Source organism: Notolepis coatsorum, assembly GCF_963971535.1.
Source record: "Notolepis coatsorum genome assembly, chromosome: 3".
Classification (NCBI taxonomy): Eukaryota; Metazoa; Chordata; class Actinopteri; order Aulopiformes; family Paralepididae; genus Notolepis; species Notolepis coatsorum.
Window position 1 is genome coordinate 64147646 of NC_140167.1, and position 24437 is coordinate 64172082.

The 24437-nt window shown below is 41.7% G+C and overlaps 1 protein-coding gene across 1 annotated transcript; it reads right to left on the bottom strand.

The window, feature by feature from the left end:
* Nucleotides 1-201: 201 nt before the first annotated feature.
* usp1 (ubiquitin specific peptidase 1) lies at nucleotides 202-22232 on the bottom strand. Its single transcript, XM_084309525.1, has 9 exons — nucleotides 22064-22232; nucleotides 21371-21620; nucleotides 21120-21261; nucleotides 18190-18300; nucleotides 17600-17766; nucleotides 16326-17038; nucleotides 6972-7139; nucleotides 4609-4810; nucleotides 202-4223 (listed from the first exon to the last, which is right to left on the bottom strand). The coding sequence occupies exons 2-9, from the start codon at nucleotides 21544-21546 to the stop codon at nucleotides 3383-3385; spliced, it is 2520 nt and encodes an 839-aa protein (XP_084165651.1). The 5' UTR covers nucleotides 21547-21620; nucleotides 22064-22232; the 3' UTR covers nucleotides 202-3382.
* Between the last annotated feature and the right edge of the window lie 2205 nt (nucleotides 22233-24437).

Sequence of the window (24437 nt, forward strand, 5' to 3'; positions counted from 1 at the left end):
TTTGTGGTTCAGACCCAGTATCGTAATGCCTGCCAAACAAAAAAGATCAGATCTTTGCCTCAAAGGCAAACAAATTAATATAAAATGTTTCTTTTATATGAGCTATAAAAACAAAATTAATTGAGAATGAACAAAATCATTACAAAATGATTAGCAGTTTCAATTTCCAAATTTAATGCACCAAATTCAAAGACAAGTGAACTGACTCAAACCCTGATAATTCCCTGATGCCGTATATAGACGGTCTACACACCAACACAACCTGAGAGTAGCAATACCAAGTGGACAGATATACAATTAAACCAAATGTGTCATCTCCTATAATCTATATTCTCAAATAGCAAAGCTGCATTTACACAGAAACGGAACATATTTTTTTATTTTTATTTAACCAGTTTTGTAGCACATACTAATTATACTTTCGGTTTTATAAATCAAGCAAACTGATGGTTGACAAACAAGGAGTTCCCACACATCCACTTCATATCCAGTTAAAACGCCTTCAGTTCCCAATAAATGAAAGATGTTTTCACTGCAAATGTGTCTGTGTCGTATTAAATATGGACCTGCATGAAATATATCACTTCTGGATACATGTCTCAGCTAGTATGGCAACATGGCAAATATTGCAAAAAAATATTTAGTTGATTTCAAACCATTTACAATGTTACCTTGGCAACAATCCATATTTAATACGACACTGGCAGTTTGTTCTTGGTTTCGTGACTTCTAAACAAGGAAAATCTTGATCGTTTCTGATTTCTCCCCAACTAGACACTATTGCCGTGGTTCCATTAAAATATCATGCGCATTTATGCAAACATTTTAAATGTTGCAAAGAAGAAAATGCAAATGAGGTCAGTTTCCATGAATTGGGTTGAGGCTAAATGAACTTTCTACCTGAACACGGAATGTAGCAACGGCAGAAAACAAATCATCCAGTGAAAAAAAACGAAGCTCTTTAGAATCGATAGTAATGGGCAGGTCTTCTCGTGTCAGATAATATGAGACAAAGAAATGCAGCCAATATTCTGTCGCACAAACCAGCTGGTGTTTGGCCATGAGATATAGGCATGGTTAATATGGCTGCTCCCAATGATGTGTTAGTCCCGCCTCGCCAGCAGCAGCAGCGCAGCAGACAGTTCTGGGGAAGTTGTGGCGGATCATTTACAGACAGCCTTCTGCTGCATCATTTCAGAACGTTTAAAGTCAGTTAAGTATTTTTCTGCAATGGAAGCCATTGAAGACTTTATCCTATAGATCATTATGTATTCGATACATGAGTTTCCATTGCATATTTAGGGGTAGGGAAAAATAAATCGCTACAGCAATATTTTGTGTGCCGAAATTATAGCGATAGTGATGTCAAGTATAAAAATAATATATATTTATTAATTTGATTTTGCATTATTCCCCTGCACAATCACATTTGACTGCAATAGGAAATATTGGAATGAGGTGAATAGACAAACGTTCTCTTAAATAAAACAAATGTATATATATTTTTTTATTGCGGATGTTAGTTTTCCATTGGGGACATAATTTGCAGTTGAAAAATGGTAATATTACAACATTGTGTCTAGTATGGTGCTCTGGGGCCTCTGGTGATTTTCACCCCCATTTACCGCAATTTCCAAAAACACTCCCAAGTGAGCATAAAATTTGAGGAATTTTTAAAACATTTAGAGGTTACCATTAAATTTTCTAATGCAATACTTAAATCTGCATAACAATATGTTGATGGAAACACGGCTTAAGACTGGATCTGTGCCACACAACAGGCCCACCTTCAGATTCCTGTGTCAAGCAGCTTTATATTATAAAACATCTAGAGGTATTGAGCAATATGCAAAAATTTGCAAATCCAATCCAAAAACGGCAGAGCTTATGTGTATTAAATAACCGACTTGTACAATTTTGTGGACTGAACTATTGGGTTACTTATTAGTGACAAACATTTCTCTCTCCTGCATAGATGGCGTGAATTTCAGCCTTGAAAGATGTACGAGAATAAATGTTCTTATACTACATACATATTTATGACAAAAAAAACAAGGATCAGTGCAAGGGAGACATTCAGTGGAGCGGTTGACAAGCGAAGGCAAAGTGTTTATGGGTAAGCAGATGTACCTAGAGAACTGGCTTTGTCAAAAACAATTTGTCACTTCCATACAGCTTACATCCATACTTACATGTAGCTAGTCCCCCCTGCATGGGAATGGAATGGATGAGTCAGAAGCTGCTGCTGCTGCTTTAAAAAATAAAAATAAACAAACTAAAACAAAAAGGAAAATATTACTCAAATTAACTGCTCATCAGAGGCATCAGAGCCTCTGATAATTAACCCCTATTTACAATGAGTCTGAAAATACTCAGTCAACTGTCTAGCTGGTGTGCAAACAGAAGATGTTATTAGTTAAATGCTCTCCATTTAAGTGCTGCTGCACAGAGGGACCCAGAATGTTCCTGCACATCGGGAAAGGAAATGAGCTAAACAAGGTGTTAAATCTCCCACCCGGATGTAGATCTGCAGTCTGGGTGGGATACTACATGAACAGAAAAGGTCTCTGGCTGCAACTGACATCTGAACGCAACAGGTCAGCCATAGATGTCACCAACACCCGCTGAGTCCGTGGTGGAAGTGACAAACCTACCTGCAATCAGCCAAATATTACCAGCATTCGGCCCGGTGGCTGGTGTCCATTTCCCACCCCTTCTGCAGTGGCTAACATACTCTCCCCCAGCAATAACAAGACAGCAAAAACACACACATAAAAAAAAAAATAAAAAAAAAAGGCTGGATCACCACACATACAGAAGATTAGCCGTTTTACCGCTTATAACCGAGATCTATTGAAACAGCAGTGAAGAGATGTGATCAGGTCAGGGACACATGGGGCACAATCAGATGTTCTCTTCGGGTATAAATCACACCGCCAAAACAGAACCAGGACGAGTACTAAAGGCCGCTTCCCAGCAACAAAAAGGTCAAATGGAGGGCAGTCAGTGTGGCTCGGTGTCCCCAGGTCCAGGCAGAATGCCTCCAACAGAAGACACGTTTCAAAGGAGTTGGTTATAAAAACAAGGCTTTGAGACACCAGTAGAAAGACTCGCCTGTCTAGCATATCAGCACTTGTTGAGCCGGGTCCCCACATTACAAGAGGAATAGCGTGTTTGTAACGAGCCCGAGGCCAAGCGCAAAACAAGTGTCCCTGGTATAGTATAGGGCTGTATAATATGATGGCCGGGGAGGTCAAATCATCCTGTGAAGAGCCCGGGCTGCATTCAACTAGTTCAGTTTAAGCAGAAAAAAAGAAGAAAAAAGAAAAGCCTGGTCAAAACTAACGCACCCAAAGGTCTGGCAGCAGCTCTGGCATGGAGTTCAGTGGTCCGGATGGGGTATTCTTCTGTAAAACAGCAGGTAAGGTGTGGACGTGGAGCAGGTCTCCGGAGAGCAGGCTCTGAGGAAATCCTGCTCCTCAAACAAACGCACCTCGGAGTCGTCAAACAGCAGCCACTTGCCCTCGTACTCCAACAGGCCGCCGAGGGCCTGCTGCTCCGAGGCCACTGGGCCACTGCATCCAGCGGCCTGGTCCCCCTCCGCCTTCACCCCAGATCCAGCCTCAGACACCTTCCCAGCCCCGGGCTCCTTCTTCAGCCCGTTCCCCAGGCCCCCGATGGTGCGGCGTCTTCTCGAACCCTCTGTCGTTGACCCGCTGCTGGTCGCTTTGTCCGGCTGTTTACCGCTGATGTCATAACTCAACACGCTCCTCTGACCCCCCAGGAGCCCCACCCCCTCAGACGTCTTCTTGGACCCAGTCTTGCCGCTGGGTCCTGAGCCGGGGTCCACTCCGCCGTTTCGCTTCCCCCTCAGACTAAAGGAGACCTCTCCGTCGTCGTAGTCCAGCACTTCCTCTTTGGACTCAGAGGCCCTACTTCCCTCTCCCTCCCCTTCCTCCTTCTTTTTCTTGTCCTCCTCCTCCTCCTCCTCTCCCTCCTTCTTGTCCTGTGGCCACAGTCTTGTGTCTCTCAGGTCAGACATGCGGATGTAGGTGGTGTAATGGCCGCTGCTGATGGTGACGCCGCTGTGCATGACCACGGCGAAGAGCTGGTATTGTCGCCCCCCGGTGGGCGTGGGCCGTGTGCACCACTCATCCAGGGACAGAGTAAGAGGAGTCTGCAGGGGGGTGTTCACCTTGGACAGGCCTGCGTACGGGTCTAGCCTGGGGGAAAGAAAAACAAAATAAAAGTGATTATCTATGACCAACAGTGATGTGTCCTTTTGTCCATTGTAACCGATAAGATAAGATGGATATTTAATCCTGGGGTCATAGCAGCACAGGGGAGAGGGGGGGGGGGGGGGCAGGGTAATAGAAAACAATATACAAGACTAAAAAATATAGTAGATATGCTTGTGATTACAGCAGATCCCAGGGCAACAAATGCTGTAGGCTATGTAGACTAAATAAGTAAACATGTATTTATATTACACTTGTTTTGTAGAGACCAAAATTAAAACCTAAACACTATGGTGGTATGCATTAAAAAGTGTGAACTATGCCTCCAATATGTCAAAAGGGAAGGCTTCGGTCAACAGTGGCTACTCACTCTAAGCCGTTAGCGGAGAAGCATTTGAGGTGGATGGTGATGACTTCAGGCGTCTTGTCAAACAGAAGGCTCCTCTCAGCCTCGGCGTAGTGGTGGCAGGTCTCACAGAAGTACTTGTCTTCCCCTACAATGCGTTCCACTGAAGCAAACTGGGAGATGGCCCATTTCAGGGTCTTCAGCTCTGGCTTGGGGTCTGGAGAGACTGGATGAGGGAGAGAGAGAGAGAGAAAGGAGGTGAGATCTCTGGTAATAGCTTAGGTAATAGCTCAGCAAAATAGATTATAATCCACAGCTATATTAATTAATTGAATATGCCTCTTTGATATATTCCTGTCATAATGCATCAGAAATGGATGGCAAAAACTAAAGGCTAAGTTACAGCAGGTTAGGAGAAAAAGATATCTTCATGTCATGATTAATAATTTACTGACTAGAGCCTAAATCTGCCAAGTATGAAAGGTAGAATAGTTTTGGTTCTTGATATTTAATTTTCTCCCTCACCAAAAATATTATAAAAAAAATATTACAAGAACTGGTTTCAATATGCACAAAAGGAATCAATCAAATCAAAACGATACCCAACCCTAAAGAAAAAGTATATGTAATATATAATATTTTCATTTAGGAGCACATGTGTTCCTTGTCATGCCCTGCCAGGTGAGATCATCACACATTGAATTGACAGATACCTACATCACCTGGCAACAAGATAGCAATAGTATGCATTCAACCATTAGATGGCAGTCTCTCAATGGATTTATTTTGTGGTGTTTAGATGCTCTTTAAAAAAAAAGAAGGTACTATTGGTAAGATTTTCAGGGGAAACATGCAATGCACCCATTCACATGCTATTAACATGGAATACTCTAAATCAGTGGTCCCCAAACTACGGCGCGCAGGCCGGATCCGGCCCGCCTCCACATTTGGCCCGGCCCCCTAGCTTAAAAAAAATTCAAAGATTCTTTAAATTTTTTTTTCTTATTATTTTTTTTAAGATGGCAGCATCCCCATTGTCTGTGCTGAATGTTTGTTAGTGTTTGATATTTTTGTTAGTACTTTTTAAACATCCCTTTTTAGTAAGTAGTCGTTTTCATTTGATCCTATAATTTTTTCATTCACCGATTTTTTTTTGTGTCCTGAAAGGCGCCTTATAAATTAAATGCATTATTATTATTATCATCCAGGAGGGAAAAGACACATTGGATAGTAGGGACTGCATCTCTGCCTGTCCTGGCCAGGAAACACTTTGCAACTGTGATCTCCTCTGGCAGTAGTTGGATATTGTAATGTGTGGCGAGGGGTTGCAGCAATTCTGGTCTGAGGCTAGATAACATGCCTGTATGTAGGGCTGCCGCGGTATTGATTTTTTCCTTACCGCACAAATTTGAGAAATATTTCCTACCGCAATTAAGCTGATTACCACAAAAAATAAATAAATAAAAATAAATAAAAAAAGTTTGAAAGCATTTTTAATTTTGTCTACTCTTTATAGCATATAGCCTGCCTCTAGTCTAAATGTCTATCTTTAGAGGATGACTTTGCAGCATGAATATTGTTTGGGATTCGGCAAGCACGCATTCGTTATTGAAAGTGAAACACGGATTCAAAGTCTCCCCTCTGGTCGAGTGCCGTTCACTCGGTGTCGCGGGCAGGGGTGGTAGGCTGGTAGCGCCCGGTGGTTACCCCCCCCCCCCCCCCCCGACCCTTTCTGCTTCTTCTTCTTCTTCTTATTATTATTATTATTATTATTATTATTATTATAAAGTTACTACTTTATACTCACTAAAAGAATCGCTAAAAAGAAAAAAAATATTAATAACGAGATTTCTCGTCGTTGGCACTGAGCGGTTGGCATGAAATAACGAGAATTCTCGTCGTTGGCACTCAAAAGTGTTAATAGTGTTATTATTTATTTCCTGACTTTTTTTTCTGTGAAGATCCCGGAAAGGGTTATTAATATTTGGTTATGTGTGGCTTTCTGGAAAACAATAAATGTTTACGTTTAGGCACCCCTGTGATCGTCACACTTTTTCTGTTACAAACTGACCCCGGCCCCCACCAGAAAAGGGAAAAGTTATGTGGCCCTCACAGGAAAAAGTTTGGGGACCCCTGCTCTAAATGAATACAAGAGGACCATTAACTTACGTGCTTTGGAGCATGTTGCCAATAAGCTAGCACAACACTGAACCTCTAAAGACAGTGATGTCTGCCATATTGCTGTTTGCTTGTTATTGTTTGACAGACTAGTGTGTGGTACTTATTTTGTGTGTGGGCATGAGTATTAGTAGAGTATTAGTAGTCATGGTAGTAATAGTGGTCATAGTAATCCTAGTAACAGTAGTATGTAGTACTATGCTCCTCACTCTCAGGGAGAATCTCTGGGCTGCAGGGTTGATCCTCCTGGACAGGGACACTGATGTCCTGGAAGTCCTCCCTCCTCTCTGTGTAGTTCTCACACTCCAGACAGCGTGTCCTCAGCACCAGACGACCCTGGAAGAGCCTCTCCATCAGATCCAACCCATCATCACAACCTGGAGGAACAAGAGACAATTAACAACACTCAATGGGCCGAATCAAGCAACACAGATTTATTATTATTCTTTTTTCTTTTTTTAATAAAAACACTCAAACTAATTTCCACTTAACATTTGAGTCTTTGGAAACAATTGAAATGCATATTTTGTGTTTTAAGTACATTGCGGCACAGTATTCATGACCTTGCAACCTTGTTACACACGTACATAAATATTATGGGTGTAACAATATATTGTGACACGATACATGGCAATACTAAAATGGGACGATATGGATTGAGAGTGACAATGGTATCGTTTGATACTTTTATTTTGAAAAGGGACCAGAGGATAATAATCACAGGACAGCAAGCAATGTGAAGAAACAGTAACGTTGTGGTAGTAGGTGTAGTAACGTTATTATTATTTGTATTCTTTATTTAATTATTATATATATATATTTTTTTTTACTATATATCATTGTTTCGTTGTACATATTGTATAGTTTATAACGTTATTGTTTTTACGGCGGGCTCTACATGCCCCGATTTAAAATAGTTATCTCCTCTTTGTATACTTTTTAGAGAATATGCTATACAGCGTTATATATTGTTCTTATTTACTTTTGTCCTCACAGACAAAGTATTCTGCCAGGGAACTTGTAACGTTAGTTAGCTATCGTGGTATCAGCCGGCCGTGACGTTGCTAGCCGGCATGATGCATGCAGTGCACAGGTCTGAGAAGAGGACCTGCACATTTTACTCGGTCCCGAAACGCCTCTACATGCCCCGATTTAAAATGGTTAACGACAGTAGACATTGCTAACGTCTAGTACGTTTAGCGAGGTACTGTAAGGTTAACGTTAGCTAGCGCTAGCTAGCTTGGTATCAGCTGGCCGTGACGTGGATCAGGCGACAGCACTGAACAGGTTGCCTACTGGTAAATGTAGTTCTTTTTTTACGACAAATTAAAAACCTTATAACTACCTTTATTTCAACCAAAAATGCTTAAACAATAATGTTAGTGGTGGAAAGCTCGCCAATGTTCATGCGGCAGAATTGTTACAATAGCCGATAATCCATTTTCCCAATGATGAATCCCTATACGGGTGGAACAACCAGTGACGTCAGAAGACTACACCTCCCTATAGTGGATTTTTAATGGCCGATATATACATTTATATATATATAATTTTCTTTTGGATACTGTCGAAAATATTTGACTTTATTCAAAACTGGATAACTGTTTAATTGATTAATTTGTCGTTTTAAACATGCAAATTAAAGCTTTAAAAAAAATAGACCAAGCGGGGGGGGGGGGAGACATTCGGCAAAGGACGCCGGGTCCGGGTATCGGCCGCTTCGCGACGCGTTACATGGTTCGCCACTTGGGCTCCCCGAATTAAAGCTTTTTCAATATCTTCTTTATGTTTTAGAATTGTGCAGAATCTCTTATTTTGAAAAACCCCGGCCAGAGGTTGACTTGACCTGTTGTGTCTTGGTTGTGTTCCTCATGGAGAGGTGGTACTAACGTCATGTCGGCTGTCGTTACTTCTGTTGTGTCTTGGTTGTGTTCCTCATGGAGAGGTGGTACTAACGTCATGTTGGCTGTCGTTACTTCTGTTGCGTCTTGGTTGTGTTCCTCATGGAGAGGTGGTACTAACGTCATGTTGGCTGTCGTTACTTCTGTTGTGTTCCTCATGGAGAGGTGGTACTAACGTCATGTCGGCTGTCGTTACTTCTGTTGTGTCTTGGTTGTGTTCCTCATGGAGAGGTGGTACTAACGTCATGTTGGCTGTCGTTACTTCTGTTGTGTCTTGGTTGTGTTCCTCATGGAGAGGTGGTACTAACGTCATGTTGGCTGTCGTTACTTCTGTTGTGTCTTGGGGCCTAACAAAATTAATAGTTGGTTTCAGGTTGCCGACCGACCCTGCCGATTTAGGTGCGACCCAATATATTTTATGAGTTTTAAAAAAAATTATATAAAAAAAAAAAAAAAAGAAAAAAAATCCGATTTTTTTTTTTTTTGGAATAAAGTTTCATAGAAATCTTAGTCAAACATTTAGTATTATGGATATTAAACATGCTGGCAGAGTACATGCATCCATGTTGTTGTGAACATTTTAATTAAATAAAGAAATTCCCTATCCATAGTCGCCGTGGGAAAGAATAAAATAAAAAAATAAAATAAAATAAATTCCCTACCTACCCATGGCCAAACTGACAACCAACCTGAAACCAACTATTAATTTTGTTAGGCCTGGTTGTGTTCCTCATGGAGAGGTGGTACTAACGTCATGTTGGCTGTCGTTACTTCTGTTGTGTCTTGGTTGTGTTCCTCATGGAGAGGTGGTACTAACGTCATGTTGGCTGTCGCCTGTCGTTACTTCTGTTGCACGGCCCTGTGTTAACATTACATTGTTATAGGCCACTTTTACGAACCATTAATGTTCGTGATGGATATTCCCGGGGTAAGTGTGCAGTTTCATTTCATGAATGGATAGTTACATGGCTGGATTATTTGGAAGAGAAAAAAACAAATTGCTAAGTAGCCCAACGGTGAACACAGTTTCCTAATCCATTCCAGTCTGCCTGCGTTATATATTTGAGAAATAACTTTTCGTGTGGGAGAAATTAAAACGGGTCAGATATGACTTGGATGCCACTCGTCAGCCTTGCTGTATTTACCCCAGGATGGATGTAGCCTAACGTTACATTGAAAAACTGAATAAGTCTGTCGTGTCGCACATTGATGGCTACAAGATACCTTTATTGCCACACAACCAGGTTGGTGGTTAATTGTGTTCGGTACAGTGTTGCATAGTTACCAAAGTCTGTGTCTATGGCCTAATGTTTAACAGTTGTTTAGATTATGAGGAGTTGATCACACGTACAGATATTTTCATCAAAAGTCAAAGTGGCCATCACATGATCTGATATGGCCATAGTTGTGCAAGCCAAGGTCATGCTTGCTACTAGCAAGACAGAAATGGCATGCTTTCAGCAGAGCAGCAGATATATTCAGTCCAAGTAATGCATTAATAATGCCATAAGATAACCAACAACCTTATCATCATTGCATCCTGTATGATAAGGTGATAAGACAAAATAGGCATTGGTATCGGTTTATCTTTAAGGCCATTGATGGAAAATTGCTAGTATATCACAATGATGCTAGATTGTCTGACCTTCTAAAGCTATTGGCTCACACTTAATAAGGTCCCACAAGTTCAGTCTAAACTTGGTAAGTCTGCCTTTTGTTTTGATGCACCAGCTTCGTGGAATTATCTTCAACTCGCACTAAAAATCAATACCCCACTATCCTCTGGACAATTTAAAAACATGATCACAAACCTCCCTACCTCTTAGTTTTTGTCCTATTTTTGTAAATTGATTTTTTCCCCCTTTTTTACATGTACTTGAACTGTTTGAACTTGTAATCTCTACGATATTGCAAATGAGGGTAAAGCCTCAATGTTAATTTTCAGAATAAATAAAAGGTTTCAATTCAATCAATTAATCAAGCTCATAATGTACAAATAAAACTGTCTTCTATAAAGTTAACTTGAATTTAAATATAAATGATCTCAAGGGTACACAATGACATTACAATGACTGGTCGGCCACTATCACGTTCTGCAGATATTTAAAAACGTCCCATCTGCGTTGATTAACCGGTCGACCCAAACAACTGCCTCTTTGAACTGCTGCGGTCAGGCAAGCGATACCGGAGTCTCATGGCAAGCACCGAGACTCAGAAAGAGCTTCTATCCCCAGGCCATCAGGATGCTCAATGACAATTCACACTATGTAACAAACCATCAAACACACTCACGTACACACTCACTTTAAAATGGACAGCTCACTGTAGCACCCACTTTACACACTTTATATTTATATATTATTGGCAACTCATTGCACATAACCATGCCTTGCACCTTACCAGTATAAACCTCATCCCATTTATACTGTATTGTATATTGCACCACAAGCTACCTCATCCCATTTATATTGTATTGCAACTACTCTGCATTGTATATTGTACATGTTTTTGTCTTGTTTACACTTGTTTAAGTACTTTACTTTCTATTTTATACTTAATATACTTTTTATAATTATCTACTTTTTACCTAGCACACTCTCGGGAGCAAAACAGAAAGAAGCATTTCATACAAAGTATCCTGTATTTCTGTATGACAACTAATAAAGAAACTTGAAACCTCTACTGCTAAGTATTAGCATGGGACCAAACAATAAACTGCACATCGATCCAGGCAGGGCTTTTTTGGAGTGATCTCTATTTAGACATGACGTTTCAATTTCTATCGTCATCATGCGAGTGGACACTGCCGTGGTCATGTGTTAGTAACATTATCATCATCAACCTTTATTTATTCTCAAAATTACAATTAGTCACCCTAATTTCCAATTATAGTATTGGGTCCGACTTGTTCACGTGTGGAGTTGGTCAGTGAAAGAGATAATTTGTAACTCTTTTGGCTTTGTTGTGACTCTCCACTGTGAAGCCTACGTTGTAATGTAGGCCTACAGGTGTGTATTGTGTGTGCGTGCTGGCTTCCAGACTAGTGTGTATGGGTATCTAATGTTACGTTAGGTGTTGGGGGCCCTGGTGGCGCACCACATTAACATGCATACTGCGCGATTGCAATGTCCTGGGTTCAAATATATTTTTAGAACGTATCTTAAAGTGTGTGGCAGCAGCAATAACGAGATATTGCACAGTCACACTCACACGCTACCAATTTTATTACGTCTTGCTCCGTGGACATAACAATGCACAGCAATATACCGATGCTTAATGTGTATTGTCAGTTAAAACAGTCAGTTACCATTTGTAATAATTACATTACCAGACCTGCCAGTGCCAACCTTGGGGAAATATTTGAGTACCACAATAGTAGTGTAATGCTCATGCACTTTCGCACCACTTCGCTTTGCACACGGTCACCCCCCCCACCATATTTCCATTATATGATGTGTGCTTAAACTGATAATCATAAGTGAAAATAATTTAATTACTACATTAAAATGTAAATCAAGTACAGCATCAGTCAACGGTTAATGAGTACACCTGCATAAAACCATTTTGTTTAATTTTTCTATATTGTAAAATATGTTTTCATTGTCAAGTATTTCAAGAAACTTGTGTTGCGATGTAAAACATTGTCAATTATGAATCTTTGCATCTTTAACACTTTGAATGCCGACGACGTGTCCGCCTTATCATGCCCCCCGTTGAGTGCCGACGACGTGTATTGTCGTTTGATTTTTTTATTAGCGATCTGAATTCATATTTCATCAACCGAGTCTCCCGTTGGTACAGCAGACCCTCTAGGAGCTCAGATGGGAAAAAACCGCCCCCTATCGTCTATCCCTGTGTAACTGCAGGTCAGTCGATTATACTGGGAGATCCCTGTGGGGGTGGCCAACTGGCTCCATTGTGCTGGCGAGCCGTCTGATGATGAGGGATCCGATCGCGAGTTGGAAAGCAGCCTGGAATATATATTTACAGCAGCCAATAATCAATCAATAAACGCGATCAATATTTGGAATGGCGATCAGGAATTGGAATAATCTTTTTGGAGAACATCTGATCTAAGGTAAGGAGTCTATGTTACTAGTTTTAGGATAATCAGACCTGTATTCACTGAGATATCAGCATGTGCCGTGTGTGTGTGATCTTGAGGAAATGGATAATAGATTTTTCAGCCCGCCTCTATAGCGTGCATAAGTACACATATACTATCGATAATCTAGCGTTTATTTGAAAACGATTCATAAATAGGCAGACAAATGACAACGTGTCTAGTGTATTCGAGAATATTCCAATAAATGCTGTTTATGGGGGAATCTTTACATTTTCCGGAAATTTTCGAGAACGATAGCTTTTCGAAATGCTATAAAAAGGATATGAACCGATTAAAAAACAATCCGTTTTGACAATGTTGACTGCAAACAAGTCATTGATAAGCGACGGGCAGATTAGACGCATAGCTAGTGATGCACGATATATCGGCCGATATGGCAGTTTTTTTACACATCGGTATCGGTCCGATATCAAGATAGGGCCGATATAATTTTTTTTTTTTATCCTTTTCTTTTCTTTTTACATGTTTTGGCCTTAAATAGTTTCAAAATATCTGTCATTTCTGAAAATAAGTTACAGAAGTAAGTAAAAAAAAGTAAAAAAAAAAAAAAAAAAAAAAATGCGTTTTGGAAAATAGCTCTTTATTTGATTATCATAAAAAAGTGTTTTCTATACAGAGATATCGACATCGGTAAATATCGGTATCGGCCAGAACAGCAATATTAATATCGGTTATCGGTATCGGCCATAATTTTCACATCGGTGCATCACTACACATAGCCATAATTTAAAACATACATTATGCGTTTTTAATGCTAACATTGAAGTGGATGATGGCATTCAACGGGGTAAAAAGGTAAACAAGGCCGGCACTGATAGTGTTAAGGGGCGGAGACACGGCCATTGCTCCTGATATTTTGTGAGGAACTTTTGTGACGCATGCACTCGCTTCTTTTTAGTAACGTCAATGCTGCTCTCTCTCTCTCCCCCCATCAGTATTCTCGTCGTCATCAGACATCATGATGACTATCTACCTACAAGGCTGGTCGGGTGACTGGCTGCAATAATAGGAATTATTTGCTACGTTAGCATCAGTTTATCACGCCGTAGCCTTAAAGTCCAAAGCAGACGGAAGGCGAGCGACGTTGCCTGGCAATGCGATCAGCTGTCGCCCAACAACAATCGTTTAGTGCCCAACAACACACACGACCGCTCAGGACCGTTTACAACTGGCTAAAAGTATACGTTCACAGTAATAAAACTGTGATTGTCTATTGGCTGAGCGAACCTGGCATTCGTGTGACATCACGTCCTGAATCAACCAGGAAATAACTAACTAGTTGTTGTCGTTGTTGAAAATGTATCATAATCACAAAATGCATTCAGTGCTGGATCTAACTACCTAAATGGATTTATGGAAAGTTCAAGGCCGGACCACAAAGCTTCTGGAAGGGTTAGCACGACACGCTACGGCTCTTCCTATTCGTACAGCGATGGTCTACAGGCAGCCAAAAAAAGTGAGAATCCCCCCCCCCCCCCACCAGTTAACCTGAATGGCATGCTAATCAGCAGTAATGCAATGTCATGATTGTCGATTGATGAGTATACCATCGATACACAAATTCGTTAAGGTAGGCTATATTAAGCATATAAATTAATAACTAACTTAGTTAATTAATCATTTACATAAATAGCATGGTAATAATACATAGGTTATTGATCAATGAATGTAGGAATTTATATTACAAATGATACACCAGTAGAAGACAAGTCATGTTATTTCTTCATTGTCCTTGCTGTGTCGCCTGTCTGCCTAAAAAAGAAATAGGATTGAGGCGATATTTAGCCAGGTGACAGAACTTTCTGCGCGATTGTCGTTCGAAAATCTCCTGCTGTGTGGGTTCTCTAAGTCTAATTCATAACAATGGACGTGATAACATTCTATCGGTCGCCTGGTTTAAATTTTTTGTGCTTCATTATTACTCCCCATTTTACCAGAACAATGTACGCCTCAGTCGATGATAAAGTAGCCTAACGTTAACTTACTGCATCAGTGGACGTTTGTGAGTGAAGATTTGGGTTGGGGAGGGGCTACTCTCATCCCCAGCCGAACTCGATTGAGTCGAGTTTCCGAGATGTTACAGAAGCACAAGAAGAGGGATGTAATTTAAATACCGAATACATGTAAGGTATTGTTTTGTATTGATTGATTGTTTTCTGTAATAACTTTTTTTCCACATTTGCGTAGTTTCAGCTGGCATTCGTACCTGTGTATTTTGACCAAGAATTGCGTGGTTGGTAGGGCTGCCGCGGTATTGATGTTTTCCTTACCGCACAAATTTGCTAGTTACACGTTCAATGACATCAGCGTATTTACCGGACCATAGCAAGGCTGAGTTGTGCCCATTCTGCGGTCTGTTAATAAAGTTTTCAATCAGACAAGTGTATAGAACGAAGGGCTTTTATTATAACATTCGTTGCAGTAAAATCATTATGCCTCGTTTAGTACTCCTGAGGAGCGATGGTAGTCCACTCCGGCGGAGAGCTAACGTTATTAGCTTTGTTGTGAGCTCTGATCAATGGCTGACATTCAGGAAGTAAAAAACGAATAAGCGCTTGCCGATTGGTGGTAACAGCAGAGGTGGGTGCAAGCGGTGTGACATAATTGGCAGAATCGACTGTCAATCAAAATTGTTCCGTTGGATTGCTTTGGTTGAGAGTATTATTATAAAAAAAACAGTGGTGATGCGGTATTCAGCTAAACTCTGCGGTGGGCGTGATGTAACAGCGATACCGCGGTAATGCGGTAACCGCGGCAGCTCTAGTGGTTGGTACACAAAATGTGCGCAGATTGGCAGCAGGTGAGGTCTGCATTACCTCCACTGTCTGGAGCAGATCTCTCCGCTCATGGAACAGCATGTCCGTATCAATGGTCTATGAGCGCTACGCAAAGTTGCTGGCACAATTTGGAAATGCACAAGAAAAACACGTATCGATGTTTTGATCTTTTAGATAACACTACGTTTTACGTTTTCGCTGTAACATTAAGTGTATTATCCATGTTCCACAGCTTCCTGCAGTCATGCAAGATTTCTAAGCAAGTTTTGTTTCATTGGCACAAACAGGCACTTTTTGTGGATGTATTTGGTGGTAACCAAAAAAAGAAAAAGAGAAATTGAGCACCCTCAAAAACCACTCTGGCTCAGTTGAAACGGTGGGTACTTGTCTGAGTAATCGATTACTCACGCCCATCCCTACCACCAATCATTCTCTACATTATTGAGGAAACTGAGCACACGCAGACAGCAAAAAAGCAACAGTGAACGGGATACAGTGTGTAGATGCCCCAGTGTCTGGCCAATAGCAGTACATCCCAGGTAAAGAATTCAGGTTTCTCACAAGTGACCCATCTCAAGCACCACCCTCTTTTCTTGATCCTCCAGCCACAGCCATGTCTTCCCTCAGACGTAACAGTTGTGTGATGTGAGGAATGAGGATCAAGAGAAGCGGACAGGGTTTGAGATGGGTCAATTAGGATAATGATGGCTTATCGTGAACGGGACAGGATGATGTGGATATAAGCCTCTAGTCTCGTACCTTGACTCTTGGCCGGTGTCTTGTCCTCGGCCGCGTCCGGCGCAGCAGTTTTCCCGCCCCGAGCCGGCCCGTGGTCCTTCGCTCCGTTCCCCTGGTCCGGTCTGCCGTGGCTCTTAGTGCCGGTGATGGAGCTGATCCTCCCCATGCTGCGGAACTTGGAGAAGATGCTGGGCTGCTTCCCAGAGGGTCTCAACCAGCCCAGCTTGGCTCTCTTCTTTCTCTTGCCCTCCTTCCCACATTTCCCCTCAATCTCCCCCTCTCCTTCCTCTTCCTCTCCCCCCGCGCACCGTTTCTTCTCCCCCTCCTCCTCCTCCTCCTCCTCTTTTTCTTCCTTCTCGTTGTCTTTGGCTCTGTCCAGAGTGATGTCACCGGAGGACTTCCTCTTGGAGCGGGTGAAAGGTCTCTTCCCGCCGTCGTCCTCAGGGGGATTCTTCTTCCATTTGACGGATTTGGGCTTTTTCTTGGCATTTCCCACCTCCGTGTCGCTCTTCCTCTTGCCGCTGGTTTGCCCCTCGTCCTCAGAGAGAGATTTGGCCACCGTGGTTCCACTGGCATCTGGTTTGACCTCAATGACAGCATCGTCATCATCATCATCGCCATCACCCTGCTCCTTCTTGATGGTGTCGCAGGCCTCCTGGATGTATCCCAGAATACACTGCAGCACCTCCTGGGCATCGTGCTGGAGATAGCCCTTGTACATGGGGTTTAGCTGTCTGTAAACCACACAGTGAGAGCAGAATAAAATAGACATAATATCAGAGGTGCATAATATATATATATATACAAACAAGGGTGCACATGTAGTACACATGCATTATGAGAACACACAACCACACATGGATGCTGGAGGGCCATTGCTGTAGAACAGCGGCTCTCAAACTACGGGCCGGTAGGCGACGCATTGGCAAATATATATATTTCTTTTTAACTCTGATCGAGTTTTCCACCTGGCAGCTGTGTGTATTTGCCATGTCTCGCCCCTCAAGAAGTACGGATTTTTCTTGCAGACAAAAAATGAAGAACAGTGTTACTGTAAATCATGGATGATCGCTGTATGTGTATGTTGTGCAGGTATAAGGTAGATGGATGGAGAGAGAGCGTAGTGGCCAATTTCACATCACATCATCATCTTTTTTTTTTATACGGAATAATCAAACTTCATTTTTGGGCAATTTTGACAGCCCTAGTGGGAGTCCATAGTCCAGCACCCGGGACAGATTCCAGTTCTAATGCCAACAATAATCTGTAAGTGCAGGGCTGACGTGTTAGGTTACCTGAGTGTCTGTAGTAGTCTGCGTGGGGGGGTGGCCAGCTCTCCATCACTGTATTTACCAGGGCTGAGCAGGAAGCTGGACTGGAGATGCTCCACTGATGCTATCAGATTGTTGAAGCTCTCCAACAGCTGCATATGCGCCGGTAAGGACTCCTCTAAATCCTCTGTCTGTTGAGGGATGAAAATAACCTTAGATCATACTTCATGATTAAATGTACATTAAGGATAAATTAATAAAAGGTTTGTTGATTTGTGATTTAAATGCATGTTAAATTAATTAACGGATAAATTAACAAAAGGTTTGTCGATTCATGTACATTAATAATTGATGGGATGAATGAATGCAATGTTTGAATATGTAACTTTTCCCACTCCCTCATTTTTAGCTGCAGTCTAATCATATAAAGACAAATATAACATGTATTGTGTCAATTATGCACCACATGCTGAGTAGAGATCATCTTATGCTTTGAGCATCACAAAACATTAAAGACATAGTTTTAAAGGCTTTTCCATTCCTGCCAAAAACATCTTCTGGGGTCAACTCCCATGTGTAACAATGTGGAAATGTCTCAAGATAATTATACAGACCTCCTCATCACTTTTAACAGGTTGTTCTGGTCTTGGCTTGTCTTGTCTTTTGGACTGTTGGTCGTACAGTTTCTTGATGCCATCCCTCAGCCCTGGACAGTAGTACAGCACCTGGAGCAGCAAACAACAGACACAAACACTTTCAGACATGAGCAACAGACTGCATTTCACTGTATGCCTTGGTATGTATGTGATAAATAGTAATACACCTCTTGAATCTTGACACACAAACACCTTCAGACACGAACAACAGACACACATCTTCAGACATGAGCAACAGACACACAAACACCTTCAGACATGAGCAACAGACACACACACACATCTTCAGACATGAGCAACAGACACACACACACACATCTTCAGACATGAGCAACAGACACACACCTTCAGACATGAGCAACAGACACACAAACATCTTCAGACATGAGCAACAGACACACACCTTCAGACATGAGCAACAGACACACAAACATCTTCAGACATGAGCAACAGACACACATCTTCAGACATGAGCAACAGACACACAAACATCTTCAGACATGAACAACAGACACACAAACATCTTCAGACATGAACAACAGACACACAAACATCTTCAGACATGAACACCAGACACACAAACACATTCAGACATGAACAACAGACAAACACATTCAGACATGAACAACAGGCACACAAACACCTTCAGACATGAACAGACACAAACACATTCAGACATGAACAGCAGACACACAAACACCTTCAGACATGAACAACAGACACACAAACACCTTCAGACATGAACAGCAGACACACAAACACATTCAGACATGAACAACAGACACACAAACACCTTCAGACATGAACAGACACACAAACACCTTCAGACATGAACAGCAGACACACAAACACATTCAGACACAGACAGCAGATACACTTTCAGACATGAACAACAGAAACATATACACCTGCATGCATGAACAGACACAGACACCTTCAGACATGAACAGGGGTATGATGTCTACAATTAGGGGTGCACCGATATATCGGTCGGGTATCGGTATCGGCCGATAAGTGCCTTGTTGACTGCTATCGGCCTATCGGCCGATAAGCTCAAATGTGCCGATAGCAGTCGCCGATAACTAACCATCCATTTGTGTAGCGTCAAAAGGCAAAAAAAAAAAATTCACTCGCGACCTACCTGCACAACGCCCGCCGTCCCCCCCACACACACACAAGCTACTGCATCAAAGTTACTATTTATGATTAACAAGGCATTCGTTTTGTGGCATTAACGTTATATAGTTAGTGTTACACGGACAATAACATCAGCATATTATTATTACCCATAGCAGCAAGGCATTACTCCGAGTCCGTTCATAGCCGGGAGGCAGAAGACTAACGTTACTGGTGAAAATGTGATTTACGTTGGAATACTCCTTTGCCAACTTGCTGTACTTTGCTTGCAGGTCTGCAGCCATTATTACTGGATTAAGAATAGCCCCAACTTTAGCCAACGTAACGTTATGGCTAAACCTTTAACATTAGTTAACCCTAGCTTTCGGTTAGCTGTTCAATGTTAATAATAACACAACCAAGCGAATCCATCAGAGCTCCCCATCAACACCGCTCTGTCGGGAGGATGGCATTTAAGAAAGTATCTGCTGTTAAAATGACACAAACATTCGTTTTGTGGCATTAACGTTATTATAGTTAGTTACACGTTCAATTACATCAGCATAGTATTTACCCGAAGATAGCAAGCAAGCCGTGCATAGCTCGGTTACATTCCGTTGCTCATTCCGTACCCAACTACACATTCTGCAATCTGTTAATAAAGTTTTCAACCAGACAAATGTATAGAAAGGCTTTGTTTTATTATAAAATTTGTTGCAGTAAAATCATTGTGTCTCGTTTGGCCATCCTGTGGAGCGCGCTGGTCGGCGGGCACTGCCGGGCAGCTAACGTATTAGCTTGTTGTGGTTCTAAGTTTGACTCGCATTCTCGCAAGCAGATCAATGGCGGCATGCCCCGAAGTAGAAAAATGAATAAACGCTTGGTGGTAAGCAGGAGGTGGGTGCTAGCGGTGTGGCGTAATTGGCCGAATCGACTGTCAATCAAAATGGTTCCATTGCATTGGTTGAAAGCTCTGGTTGAGAGAATAGTATCCCGCTGCAGGCCGCCAGAATGGTTCCATTGCATTGGTTGAAAGCTCTGGTTGAGAAAATAGTATCCCTCTGCAGGCCGCCAGACGATACTGGGAGAGGGATCAGTGATACCATAAACATATTTCTTGATGTTTCCTTTTTTAAGTAAGTAAAGAGGCCTACAAATACAAACACACATACAAATATACAGTAGTTTCATTAAAAAAAAAAAAAAAAAAATTAAAAAAAAATTAAAAAAAAATAAAAATACTTATTTTTTGCCACAATTATCGGTATCGGTATCGGTATCGGCCGATTGTGTTAGTTGAACAATCGGTATCGGTATCGGTGGCCAATTTTCATATCGGTGCACCCCTATCTACAATGTAAACAACATCAGTGGCTTGGGAGGTAGAGTAGTCGTCTGGTAATCCAGAGGTTCCCAGTTCGATTCCCACTCCTCCCAGGCAGTGTGTTGAAGTGTCCTTGAGCAAGACACTTAACCCCTAATTGCTCCCGATTAGCAGGTTGGCACCTTGCATGGTTGCCTCCGCCATCGGTGTGTGAATGGGTGAGTGAATGTTTGAATGTGAGGAACAAATTGTAAAGCGCTTTGGATAAAAGCGGTTATATAAATGCACCATTTACCATTTAAACAGTTCATGCAGAAGGATAGAAAAACAATGATTAAAAAAATAATAATAATAAAGCATGCAAATAAGTGATTTAGATATCTACCACTATGGCAGCGTTTGAAGCTTCGAAGCATTTGGATTAAAATGCCCTAATGGACATCGCTACCTGTAGGATGCTGTTGAGATAGCAGGTGTTTCCGAGGTTGTTGAGGCCGACAAATGGTACCAGAGCCTCTCTCTTCTCGCCGGCCGGGACAAGACCAGGGGAGGTCGGACACAGGGCGGGGCCAGGAACCACCTGGTCACCGCTGAGACACAATGGACAGAAAAACACAAACAATCAAAGATTAAAAGGGATATTGAATGGATATATATATTTTTTTGTATATAAAATATCTGACATCCAAGTGTGTCCACCTTGCAGGGGGCTCCTCCAAGTCCTCGATGGCCGTTTTAGGATCCTCCGGTGGTGGCTCGGAGAAATCCAAAGCACGTTTAGTTTCTTTCTTCTGGAAGAACTTCAGGGACATTTTACTCTTCTTAATGGGGCTTCCCAAAGCCGCCACAACATGTTCACCTTGCAGACCTGGCATCTTGGAATAGCTGAAGTTCCCCCTGACTGACTACACAGTCAATGGTGATATTTCAGCAACAGCAGCGCCCCTCACTGGCAGAAAAGTGAAAAGACACAGATGTTACAAATCGACGGGAATTGCTCGTTTTCAAGTTAAACCGCACGTTATTCGCGTTAATGTGCACAACTGGAAGGAGATGATGTGTGTAACTTGTCAGGTTTACGTGTGCCCGAGCTATTAACGACTGAAAGCGACAACATACACGTTACATAACACGGGATGCTATACCAAACGTTAAGCTAACGTTACGATTGAACCCTTTTCGTGTTTTCATTCATCTCGCGGGCCGTGGCCAACGTTACCGTTACATTAGGTCGACACAGAACAACGTTAGGTGTTTTAATAATAATAAGGTATACAACGTGAGCAAACAGTTGGAACAGTTGAAAGTACACGGTGTGTCGGTGCGCGGCAACGCAGTGGGAGGAGGAGGAAGGGGAAAAAAGACAACATGTCGTTTGTAACAGTTCCTTACCAGCTCGTAGAATCGCATAAAAAACCCTTGTTTTCTTTTCAGATTCATTCACGCATTAATGATTAATCTCAGACGCACGTTAACAATTATTTTCCAGCCATAAATGCCATTTTTAAATCGGTATTTTGATCAGAACAACACCAGCGTTGCGAGCAGAACTTGGCGCTTTTTCTCCGACCGCAAGACCCGCTGCTGCACCGCCGGCGTCGGATCACAACACTCCTATATAATGATGTCACAACGACGAGGGCAATTCTTTTAGATTTTTTTACACATCCAGCAATAATGTAACAATGTGTTTTTTTTAAGCGTGTAGAATTATATAAACTGAAAAATCGGTGTCATTGTTTCAGGCTTCTCAATAGATGCCCATTTCACTTTAGGACCTTCTGTCCATTTACGGCGGCCATCTTTGTAAGGTCATACATTCATATTTTATTCTCCACATGAATGTGATTGATTGATTGAAAACTTTATTAACAGATTGCAGAATGGGTACAATACAGTACAGCTCAATACACACAATTGTTAAGGGAATGCAGACCAGAGAAAGACTTTCGTCTTGTTTACATCAGGGTCCCCCATTTTCAATTCATCAGGACATATGACATATATGACATACAGATAGACAGTACTGCTACATCTATACATTTATGACATACCAGATTTGCAAATACAGTGCTGTTTGTGATACAAAAAGAGTCCAGAAAAGGGAGTATATACATTTGACGTAAAAACTACATTGTACACATTTTAATTGTTGCGGTGGGCGTATCTCCGATATGTACATACACATAACAGGTATTTTTACTAGCACACCACGAGTCTGGTTTTATAAGAGATTTTATTTAGCAAAGATGATGATGATGATGATGATGATGATGATGATGATGATGATGATGGCAGAATGAACTTCGACGTGCGGAGTGGTACCCAGTACCCTCAGTGACACGTTGTGTCCGGCAGGGGGAGACCTTGAGCTGTAAGCAGAGACGCAACAGCCCTGCTGTGTGAGAGAGCAGCGGCACCATTCATCCCATCTTCTTGGAGCATCTTCACGTTCATCGTTAGCAGCAAGGCTACCCTTTTACGGATTTAAAGGTAAGACGTTACATTTAGCTCTTCTTCAAACAACACAACCCCCTTGAGTTGGTTTACCTCATCTCTCGCGATTATTCATCTCAGGATAGATTAGATGATTCATTTCAGTTATATCGGCTACTGGTGATGATGATATCTGGAGCATGAATTGATACAACAGCGGTGTATGCCTCTGGGTGAATCAAGTCATCTGCCGCCCCGTGTGTGATGATGGCCCTAGAAATGACAGGTGCGTGTTTGCGAAACGGGGTTTGCTTGCATAGTAGCCTATGACGTTATGTGTCAGTGTCAGACTGTCAGTACTACGATATGCATGCAGGGCAGTCCAGCTACTGCTGCAGATAGTGCTTGCTTGGTCAGCAGCCTTGATGTATCGATGGACCTGAGCTGAGCTTCGAGAATCTGCTTTGCCTGTGGCTTTAGTCAAGACAAGTGATGGCTTTACCCACCTCTGGCCATAGAAGGTTGATGGGTAATCGACCTGATTACTAGAGTGATGACTGGGCAGGCTATACCCACCTCCTCAACCAGATTTCCCACCTCTTTCAAAGGGAATCATTAAACCCACTTTCCCTATTCAACCCATGCACTGGAATAGTAGTAGCTGTTAGTCAACGGGTGGTATAATACAGCAGTGTATAGCACTAGTGTTATACTAGGAGTACACCTATTGTTTTTGTGAGAAAGATTGGCTTTCAGGCTACCCCCCCCCCCCCCTGACAACAGAGTAGGCTACACTGTAAGAAAAAAAGCTGCAAGAAAACGGTAAATGTCTGGAAGCCAAATACTTACTGTCAAATTACAGTAAGATCAAATACATTTACAGATTACAACCTTTATTTAATGGTTAATATTTTGATAAAAGGTAATTTACTGTATTTTTATGGCATTTACACGTTAAAGTAGAAAAACAAAAGTAATCTGTAAAATAATACAGTGAATTTCCCGTGAAAAAACATTAATTTTTTTACAGTGTAGGTCAGTGGTTCTCAAAGTGGGGTCCCAGGGGTCCTCTAGGGGGTCCCCAGCTAAATGAGTAATAGTTTAATTTCACTAATATTTTATTCACTGGAGGTTCCTATATAATGAGATCATGTATACGAATGACTATTCTGAACATAGGTTTCACTGTTGCCACATACAGTTATAATGAAAATGTGCACTGACCTTGGGTTTTCAACATTTACACAACTCTATGATTCAATGGTTGGTTCTGTTTTATTTTATGCTGCTGGAGTATAGGGGTTTTGATGATGCACCTGAATGTAATGCT